Source organism: Haemorhous mexicanus, chromosome 29 (assembly GCF_027477595.1).
Source record: "Haemorhous mexicanus isolate bHaeMex1 chromosome 29, bHaeMex1.pri, whole genome shotgun sequence".
NCBI lineage: Eukaryota > Metazoa > Chordata > Aves > Passeriformes > Fringillidae > Haemorhous > Haemorhous mexicanus.
Window position 1 is genome coordinate 178,861 of NC_082369.1, and position 11,051 is coordinate 189,911.

Genomic DNA, 11,051 nt, shown 5'->3' on the forward strand with positions numbered 1-11,051 from the left:
CCCACCAAAATGTAACAAATAGGGGTTAAACCCCACCAAAATGTGACATGTAGGGGTCAAACCCCCCAAAATGTGACAAATAGGGGTTAAACCCCCCAAAATGTGACAAATAGGGGTCAAACCCCACAAAGTGTGACAAATAGGGGTCAAACCCCCCAAAGTGTGACACTGAGGGATTGAACCCCACCAAAATGTAACAAATAGGGGTTAAACCCCACCAAAATGTGACATGTAGGGGGTCAAACCCCCCAAAGTGTGACAAATAGGGGTCAAACCCCCCAAAGGGTGACAAATAGGGGTCAAACCCCCCAAAGTGTGACAAATAGGGGTCAAACCCCCCAAAGTGTGACAAATAGGGGTCAAACCCCCCCAAAGTGTGACACTGAGGGATTGAACCCCACCAAAATGTGACATGTAGGGGTCAAACCCCCCCAAAGTGTGACAAATAGGGGTCAAACCCCCCCAAAGTGTGACAAATAGGGGTCAAACCCCCCAAAGTGTGACAAATAGGGGTCAAACCCCCCAAAGTGTGACAAGTAGGGGTCAAACCCCCCAAAATGTGACATATAGGGGGTCAAACCCCACCAAAATGTGACAAATAGGGGTCAAACCCCCCAAAGTGTGACATGTAGGGGTCAAACCCCCAAAGTGTGACAAATAGGGGTTAAACCCCACCAAAATGTGACATGTAGGGGTCAAACCCCCCAAAGGGTGACAAATAGGGGTTAAACCCCCCAAAATGTGACATATAGGGGTTAAACCCCACCAAAATGTGACATATAGGGGTTAAACCCCCCAAAATGTGACATGTAGGGGTCAAACCCCCCAAAGTGTGACAAATAGGGGTCAAACCCCCCAAAGTGTGACATATAGGGGTCAAACCCCCCAAAGTGTGACAAATAGGGGTCAAACCCCACCAAAATGTGACATGTAGGGGTCAAACCCCCCAAAATGTGACAAATAGGGGTCAAACCCCCCAAAATGTGACAAATAGGGGTCAAACCCCCCAAAGTGTGACAAATAGGGGTCAAACCCCCCAAAATGTAACAAATAGGGGTTAAACCCCACCAAAATGTGACATGTAGGGGTCAAATCCCCCAAAGTGTGACATATAGGGGTCAAACCCCCCGAAGTGTGACAAATAGGGGTCAAACCCCCCAAAGTGTGACAAATAGGGGTCAAACCCCCCAAAGTGTGACATTGAGGGGTTAAATCCCCCAAAATGTGACATGTAGGGGTCAAACCCCCCAAAGTGTGACAAATAGGGGTCAAACCCCACCAAAATGTGACAAATAGGGGTCAAACCCCACCAAAATGTGACAAATAGGGGTCAAACCCCCCAAAGTGTGACAAATAGGGGTCAAACCCCCCAAAATGTAACAAATAGGGGTTAAACCCCACCAAAATGTGACAAATAGGGGTCAAACCCCACCAAAATGTAACAAATAGGGGTCAAACCCCACCAAAATGTGACATGTAGGGGTCAAACCCCCCAAAATGTGACAAATAGGGGTTAAACCCCCCAAAATGTGACAAATAGGGGTTAAACCCCCCAAAATGTGACATATAGGGGTCAAACCCCCCAAAGTGTGACAAATAGGGGTCAAACCCCCCAAAATGTAACAAATAGGGGTTAAACCCCACCAAAATGTGACAAATAGGGGTCAAACCCCCCAAAATGTAACAAATAGGGGTTAAACCCCACCAAAATGTGACATGTAGGGGTCAAACCCCCCAAAGTGTAACAAATAGGGGTCAAACCCCCCAAAGTGTGACAAATAGGGGTCAAACCCCCCAAAGTGTGACAAATAGGGGTCAAACCCCCCAAAGTGTGACATTGAGGGATTGAACCCCACCAAAATGTAACAAATAGGGGTTAAACCCCACCAAAATGTGACAAATAGGGGTCAAACCCCCCAAAGTGTGACATGTAGGGGTCAAACCCCCCAAAATGTAACAAATAGGGGTTAAACCCCACCAAAATGTGACATGTAGGGGTCAAACCCCCCAAAGTGTGACAAATAGGGGTCAAACCCCCCAAAGTGTGACAAATAGGGGTCAAACCCCACAAAGTGTGACACTGAGGGATTGAACCCCACCAAAATGTAACAAATAGGGGTTAAACCCCACCAAAATGTGACATGTAGGGGGTCAAACCCCCCAAAGTGTGACATATAGGGGTCAAACCCCCCAAAGTGTGACAAATAGGGGTCAAACCCCCCAAAGTGTGACACTGAGGGATTGAACCCCACCAAAATGTAACAAATAGGGGTTAAACCCCACCAAAATGTGACATGTAGGGGTCAAACCCCCCAAAATGTGACAAATAGGGGTTAAACCCCACCAAAATGTGACATATAGGGGGTCAAACCCCCCAAAGTGTGACATATAGGGGTCAAACCCCCCAAAATGTAACAAATAGGGGTTAAACCCCCCAAAGTGTGACACTGAGGGATTGAACCCCACCAAAATGTGACATATAGGGGTTAAACCCCCCAAAGTGTGACAAATAGGGGTCAAACCCCACCAAAATGTGACATGTAGGGGTCAAACCCCCCCAAAGTGTGACAAATAGGGGTCAAACCCCCCAAAGTGTGACATATAGGGGTTAAACCCCACCAAAATGTGACATGTAGGGGGTCAAACCCCCCCAAAGTGTGACAAATAGGGGTCAAACCTCCCAAAGTGTGACATGTAGGGGTCAAACCCCCCAAAGTGTGACAAATAGGGGTCAAACCCCCCAAAGTGTGACATTGAGGGATTGAACCCCACCAAAATGTAACAAATAGGGGTTAAACCCCACCAAAATGTAACAAATAGGGGTCAAACCCCCCAAAATGTGACATATAGGGGTCAAACCCCCCCAAAGTGTGACAAATAGGGGTCAAACCCCCCAAAATGTGACATTGAGGGATTGAACCCCACCAAAATGTAACAAATAGGGGTTAAACCCCACCAAAATGTAACAAATAGGGGTCAAACCCCCCAAAATGTGACATATAGGGGTCAAACCCCCCCAAAGTGTGACAAATAGGGGTCAAACCCCCCAAAGTGTGACATTGAGCCCCGGCCGGCCCTGCCCCGAAGGTGACATCGCGGCTCATGACGGTCACAGGGCTCCTCCGGGGCGGGGACACGGCCCTATAAATCCGCCCCAAAAGCGCCTTTTCCTCAATGAAAGGCTCGGGGAGGCAGAGCAGAGCCAGGGGGAGGAAAAGGAACAGGGACAGCGCGGGGTTTGTTCCCCTCTAAGTTCTTTTAGCCGTCCCAATTTATTTTTTTTTTCGCCCCCTCCCTCTCCACATTCCGGCTCAAGAGGCGACTCGGCAAAATGAAATATATTATAGGCATCGGAGGGTAAGTCCCTGCTAAAATCTGGCTTATTTTGTGTTTTTTCTGCTTTAATTTTTGGGGGTTATTTGTCTGGGATATAGGATTTGAGATATTTGAGGATATTCGGGGTGTAGGATTTGAGAGATGATGCAACTTGACGAGTGTTGAATCGTGGTGCTTAAATACAGCAGGGTGTATTTAAGGCACACTTAAAAGACATCAACTTTTATATATTATTTAATATATATCTTAATATATACTTTTAGATGTACTTTTATTTGATATTTCCTTTTATATATTTTATAGGATTTAAAGGATGGATGCTGCTTCAAGGGAGTTTTGCAGGGCAGCACATCCTTTCATGCAGACTTATCTATATACACTTTATATACATTTTTTGTGCTTATTTGTGTTATATACATATTTATATACAACAATTTTATACTTACTTTATATATTTTTAGAGGTACTTTCATCCACAGTTTTATATATCCTTTTATAGTTTTAACGAGGGATGCTGAGATGGCAGAAACTCTCTCAAGTAAAGTTAGAGGCCAGATAGACCAAGAAAATTATTTTTAAATTTTCTCTGAAAGACGAAGAGGGGGGAAATCCCATTTCTAATAAGATGGAGTGGTGGTGTATAAAAGGCATTGATTTTAATTTTAAAAGGCAGGATTTAAGGTGTGCCCGTGCTGGGACGGGGTGAGAGTGCGGCGGGAGAGTTCCGGAAATGGAACAGTGGAGGGTAATATGGGTTATTAGAATGATAATATATTAATAATATGCGACCAAGGGATTTATACCGCCTCGGGATTAAAAAAAATGAAAGGAGGAATAGTTAAGTTATTCAGGGCTTTTACATTAAACAGGTTATGGGGCGCATGAGGGAGCGGCGAGGCCGCTGCATCTTGAGCTGCGGGACCGCGGGCGTGAGGGACCGGCCATGGCGGCCCCGCTCCCTCAGGAGCCCGGGCTGTGAGGGACCGGCCATGGCGGCCCCGCTCCCTCAGGAGCCCGGGCTGTGAGGGACCGGCCATGGCGGCCCCGCTCCCTCAGGAGCCCGGGCTGTGAGGGACCGGCCATGGCGGCCCCGCTCCCTCAGGAGCCCGGGCTGTGAGGGACCGGCCATGGCGGCCCCGCTCCCTCAGGAGCCCGGGCTGTGAGGGACCGGCCATGGCGGCCCCGCTCCCTCAGGAGCCCGGGCTGTGAGGGACCGGCCATGGCGGCCCTTCAGGGGCCTGGGCTATGAGGGACAGGCCGTGGCGGCCCCGCTCCCTCAGGGGACCGGCTATGGCGGCCCCGCGCGCGCTCCCCCCTCAGCGCCGCCGTTGCGCGCGCGCGGGAACCGGCGCGGCCGTTACACGCGGCCGAGCGCGCGCGCGCGGCGCTGGAAGGGGCGGGACCGCGAGGGGCGGTGACAGCCAATCGGCAGCCGGGGAAAGGGCGGGTCTGTGGGTGATTGCAGCCAATCGGAGCGAGCGGCGCTGGAGGGGCGGGAAATTCAAACGGGGGGCACGGGCGGGGTTGGGGACCCTGAGGGTCAATGCCGGGGTCCCCTCAGAGGCTCGGGTTCCCCTCAGGGACCTCCGCCTCCGGGCCAGGTTCGGATCCCTCAGGGGCAATTCCCGGGTCCCCTCAGGGGCTGCCGGGCCAGGTTCGGATCCCTCAGGGGCAATTCCCGGGTCCCCTCAGGGGCTCCTGCTGCCGGGCGGGGCTCGGACCCCTCAGGGCTCGGCTCCTTCAGCGGTGTCGGTCCCGCCGCGGGTCCCCGGGGCTCCCAGACCGGTTCTAATGCGATTCTTTCACCTCTGTCTCGCCCCGCTCCCTGCAGGGTCACCAATGGTGGCAAAACCACCTTGACCAACAGGCTCGTCAAGGCGCTCCCCAACTGCTGCGTGGTCCATCAGGATGATTTCTTCAAGGTGAGTCTCCTCTTCCTTGCAGCGTTAATTGTACATGCAGGGCAAGTCAGTTTTGACAGCTTAGGAGCCACAAGCTTTCTGGTTTTGTGGGAGGCTTTATATATATATATATATATATATATATTTAATTTTTAAATGACTGGACAGGTGGGAAGTTCCTGACCTTTATAAATGCCACAGGAGCCTATAAGTGTTAACAACAGATTTAAATTTAGTGCTGATTTCAGACAGAGGTTATTTATTGTGCTCTGCATGAATTATTTTCTCCATATTGGGATTTCCCGCGTTATTTTATTAAATTAAGAATTAGACTGCTAAATTATGCTTCAGGATTTAAGCACCTCTATGCTGGTTTAAATATGGAAAGGGGATTTTATGGGGGGACTTTGATCGCTCTGTATCAGAACCCAATTAAAATATTGCAGAGAGTAATGCAGAAGACCTTCACTGCCTTCTGCCTGGGAGTGCAGAGTGTCCCTAAACCCTGCACATTTCATGGGAATGAGGATATCCCTGGACCCCACCACACGTGGAAGTCCAAGAGATGCAGGGATGGACTTGGAGCAGTTGTGGGTCGTTCCCAAAACAAGAAGTGCTCCAGCCCCAGCATCGTGTGCTCAGTCTGTGCTGCACAGATTTGATCACTTAGGAGCCCTCGGGGGAGGCATTCTGTTTGATTTTCCATAAAAATCTGTAACCTCTCTTTTGAGGGAATGCCAACAGGAGGAAAGTGATAACTGAGCAACCAAAGTGCTGCATTTTTATTAGAGGAGTTCAAATACCTATTCTTTTGAAAAACCCACACATTCTAGCACTGATTTAACTGTGATTTCCAAACAACGCCCTGTAGTATTTCACCAACTACCAAACAATCAAGTGATTAACGTGAACACCTTTATCCCAAGTGGTTTGAGTGGGCCAAGGGAACTCCCCAGAGCTCTTGGGGTTGGGGCAGGCTGGGAACGTGGCTGTCCCTGCAGGCCCAGCTGGGGCTGTGGCAGTGCCCAGGGGTGGTTTGTGTTGCACTGGTGGCCAGGTGCTGATGGCATCGGAGGGAACTGGTCCCGCTGAGGTTGCAGCAATGTTTTATTGCTCACTATATTTCAGCCACAAGATCAAATAGAAGTCGGGGAAGACGGCTTTAAGCAGTGGGATGGTAAGAGCAGTGTTCCCTATAGGATGCAGTAATGTATATTCTTTTCCTAAGTATTTCTTTTTTTTTTTTTTTTGTTATTAAAAGCTTTAACTGTAAATTTCCGTAATTGTAACTTTACCAAGCTCAATCTATTTTATACTTTGGAGCCCCTGGTGTGTGATGGTGTTTGATGGTGTCCCTTTTTCCCACCCACCCCCTTTCTCCTGACCAGTGTTGGATTCCCTGGATATGGAGGCAATGGTGAGCACCGTGCGGGCCTGGATTGAGAACCCAGTGAAGTTTGCCCGTTCGCACGGGGTGAATGTCACACCTGGCTCTAGAGAGCCAACCTCCCAAGATATCCATATTTTGGTCATTGAAGGCTTCCTGCTTTATAATTACAAGTAAGGTTTGGAGAACTCTTCGTGGTTTGCCAGGGAAGATCCTTAAATCCCTCGTGCCAGAGCTAAAAACTCCTTTTTACTAATTTCCCCTTCCTGCCTTGTTCTGAGTTCTCACCCCACAGAGTCTCCTGCTGAAAAATGTAAAATTAACTCCTAAATGTAGAAGTGAGGTGAATTTAAGGTTCTGATTTGGGTCTTGAACTCCAGGGGAGTTTCAGAGCAGGATTTTTGCAGGCTTCCCCTCATCCTCCCACCTTGGTGAGAACAGGGCAGCAATCCATTCACCACCTGGAATCTCTGCTGGAATTTTGGAACAGTTCTCTCCCATGCTTGCTTAACACTGACTGCACTGAGCTCAGTGAGAGGAGCAAGCTGTGGCAGAGATGACTCCCTGGGTTTTTGTGGAGGACCACGGAATCCCAGAATGGTTTGGAAGGGACCTTAAAGCCCATCCAGCCTGGCCTTGGACACTTCCATGAACATGAGCTGAGGAGTTGCCCTGTCCCAGATTTTGCTGCGAACTGATTTTGGAATGATCTAGGAAGAGGCAGGGTTCCCAGCCTGATCCTCCACAGGATCCCCCTGATCCCCCTCAGGACCAGTGGCAGGTGTTTGGCTGGGAGAAGTCCCTGCTCGGGCCATTCTGACCTTCAGAAAGAAACTTTCTGTGGTTTTGAGTTAACAAACCCGTGAGGGAAGCACTTACCCTTGGGTTGTCTTCAACAGACACAAATCCCATAGAGGCAGAGAGATTTTTGTGCTGTCTGGGGTATTTCATGCTTTTTGCTGTCATGAAAAGTGAGATCTCCACGTTCTGTCCTTGCCCCTCCCCAGACCTCTGATCGAGCTCTTTGACCTTCGCTACTACCTGGCAGTGCCCTACCACGAGTGCAAGAGGAGGAGGAGGTGAGAACATTGCTGGGTGTGCATCCAGGCCTTCCCTCCTGTCCTTCACCCTGCTCTCAGTCATGGAATCGTGGAGGGGTCGGGGTTGGAAGGACCTTAAAGGTCCTTAAAGGTTATCTCATGGAATCATGGAGGGGTCAGGGTTGGAACGTCCTTAAAGGTCCTTAAAGGTCACCTCATGGAATCATGGAGGGGTTGGGGTTGGAAGGACCTTTAAGGTCCTTAAAGGTTATCTCATGGAATCGTGGAGAGGTTGTGGTTGGAACGTCCTTAAAGGTTCTTAAAGGTTATCTCATGGAATCGTGGAGGGGTCGGGGTTGGAAGGACCTTTAAGGTCCTTAAAGGTTATCTCATGGAATCATGGAGGGGTCAGGGTTGGAAGGTCCTTAAAGGTCACCTCATGGAATCATGGAGGGGTCGGGGTTGGAAGGACCTTTAAGGTCCTTAAAGGTTATCTCATGGAATCGTGGAGAGGTTGGGGTTGGAACGTCCTTAAAGGTCCTTAAAGGTCACCTCATGGAATCGTGGAGGGGTCGGGGTTGGAAGGACCTTTAAGGTCCTTAAAGGTTATCTCATGGAATCGTGGAGGGGTCGGGGTTGGAAGGACCTTAAAGGTCCTTAAAGGTCACCTCATGGAATCATGGAGGGGTTGGGGTTGGAAGGACATTTAAGGTCATGTCATGCCAGCCCTGCCATGGCAGGGACACCTCCCACCACGCCAGCCTGGCCTGGGCACTGCCAGGGATGGACATCACAGTTCTGGGATGTGTTGGTGTCATGAGCTGGATTAGAGTGGGAAATTTGACCGGAAGGGGAGGAGGGGAGTTTGATGTGGTCAGCTTGGAAGGGCTGGGCTTGGAGAAGACCTCTGAGATGGAGCCCAGCCATGAACCCTTCACCGCTGACCACGTCCCCAAGTGCCACATCCACCACTCCCAGTCACAGCCACGGGGACTCCACCGCTGCCCTGGGCAGCCTGTGCCGATCCTTCACAAGCTCTCCCCTGAGAATTCCTTTTCCTAACACCAAGCTGAAGCCCAGCCCCCCTCCCTGACACTCCTTGTCCCCGCTGTCGTTCCAGCACACGGAATTACACCGTGCCCGACCCCCCCGGCCTCTTCGACGGCCACGTCTGGCCCATGTACCTCAAACACAGGAAGGAGATGGAGGACGCTGGGGTGGATGTGGGTGAGTCTTCCCCCAGCACAAATCCTTCAGCCTCGGCACTGGAATTTCAGACACTGGGTGATTTCATTCAGGGAGACTTCCACTGTGATGATGCAGGGTGATATTTTTACTCCCAAGTTGTAATCCTGACCTACTTTGGATAAATGCTGGCAGTTTTGGAGCTAAGAACTTCTCCCCTTTGATTTGTAGCCTTAAGGACTCAGAGGGGACAAAAAAGTTCCAAAGAAAAAGGGATTTATCACAGATAAGGATTTCATTTTCAGGATGGTTCTGTTTTTCCAAGTTGTCCTTTGGGTCAATAAATAGGAAATATTTAAAAACTAATCTCCCAAAATGTTATTCTGCTGGGAAGCCCAGCCTGACTCCCCCTTTTTCCTCCCAGTTCATTTAGACGGCCTGAAGTCCAGGGATGAACTCTACAACCAAGTCTTTGAAGATATTCACAACAAGCTCCTAAATTGCTCCTAGGTAACTAAACTCCAGAGGGTGGGAGATGAGGGATTGTGCTGGGAACAGTCTGGATCTCACTCTTTTTGCCCTCCTCCTTTCCAGGGTTGGGAGGATCCCGAAGATCGGTGTACAGCGATGTAAATAATACTTGGAAGTGGGATTGGGAATTTGTGTGAACTCCTCTCCCACTGCCCTTTGGCAAATCCCTTCTGTATATAATTGAAAACTGAGGATAACTTATTCCCACCACGTGGACAGGATGGCCTCGGTGGGGTTTATTTTTTAATTATTTTATATTCCACTGGCTTACAGAGAAGCTGGAAACAGCATTTTTATAGCAGAGCAAGTAGAGCTGTGCTGGGAAAACGAGAGAGCTCCTGCAGACACAAAGGCTTCGTGCAAGGCTTGTTTGTGACATCCCCAACTCAGTAAAAATCCACTTCAGTCTCCTCTTGAGGTCCTGATTTAATTCACCACTCAGCTTTATTGCAATAAAGTGGGTATGAAGCTCATCCAAAACACAGCAGCTCCTTTTTCCTGGGTGTTTGGAATTCCAGCCCTGGGTGGCCTCAAAGCTCCTTCCACGGGTCACTGCTTGGGTTTGGGTGCTCACGTAGGCCCCAGCCAGTGGGAATGGCTCAGTTTGTGAGTTTAAACCATGAGGTGAACTGGGGGATTTCTCAGGGAATGAGAAACGAGAACTGTGCTTCCCTAGGAACTGTTTTAGGCATTAAAGCTGAAACAGCACCCAGATTTCAGCCTGGGAGGGGCAGTGCCATCCCTGAGTGTGTGGGGCCTGCCCTACAAACCCTGGGGATGAGCACGGGCAGCTCTCAGGCACTGAAATAACTTGGCTGGGGGTCCCTTCCCAAGATTTTGGGGCCTGAATTAGAAACTGCTCTGGAAAAGCAGCTGCTCTGGATTAATTAATTTAATTTTAGTTAATGAGGAGTCACCCAGAAACCCACCAAGGGGGGCTTTCAGCAGCCAGAGGGGAGCCAGATCCATCTCCTTGCCCTCATCCCACTGCGATGGTTTCCCAGTTGTGCTGCAGGGATGGCGTGGCCAGCAAGAGCTCTGGGGACACCCACCCCACTCTGATGGCACCGTCCCCAGGCAGGGACACCGTGCTGTGAGCTGTCACCCTGGGCAGCAGTGCCCAGAGCTCAGCTCTGGCAGGAGCAGCAGATCCCGGGGGATGCAGCCCTGGGGTTTCCCTGGGCCTGCACGGGTTGGTTTGAGCCGTGCAAAAGCCTTTGGGGTTTGGGAAGACTTATAAGGGAAAAGCCCTCGCTCCCACCTCCTGCCAAACTCTGGGAAGCAGAAATGGGAGCCTAAAAAAGGCATTTTGGTGTCTGTCCACAGAGGAGGGAACGTCACGGGGTGGTGGCAGCTCCAGCTGCTAAGAGGGGGCTGGAGCAGAACATCCTGGAAACGTCCCAGCCCTGGAACCCCCTGGGGCAGCACAGCCCGGTCCTGAGTTCCTACAGGCCTCAGATTAGGAGACTCGTGGCATCATGAATCACACCCCAAATTCTGCTTTTCTAGAGCTATTCTGGTGTCATTTCGTGCACCCACGTGAGTGAGATTCCCCTGCTGCTCCGGGGCCAGGGTGAGTGACCGGTGACTTCCAGGAGCTTTTTGGGAGAGTGAAACCCAAACCCACGGCAGGAAGAGAATCCAGGAAATGTTTCTCACTATGTGACCTTT

At 50.3% G+C, this 11,051-nt stretch overlaps 1 protein-coding gene across 1 annotated transcript; it reads left to right on the forward strand.

The window, feature by feature from the left end:
• Positions 1–3,151: 3,151 nt before the first annotated feature.
• NMRK2 (nicotinamide riboside kinase 2) lies at positions 3,152–9,860 on the forward strand. Its single transcript, XM_059869710.1, has 8 exons — positions 3,152–3,357; positions 5,168–5,258; positions 6,366–6,414; positions 6,626–6,797; positions 7,632–7,703; positions 8,785–8,891; positions 9,274–9,359; positions 9,444–9,860. Exons 1-7 carry the CDS (start codon positions 3,332–3,334, stop codon positions 9,357–9,359), a joined length of 603 nt encoding a protein of 200 aa, XP_059725693.1. The 5' UTR covers positions 3,152–3,331; the 3' UTR covers positions 9,444–9,860.
• Positions 9,861–11,051: the final 1,191 nt, after the last annotated feature.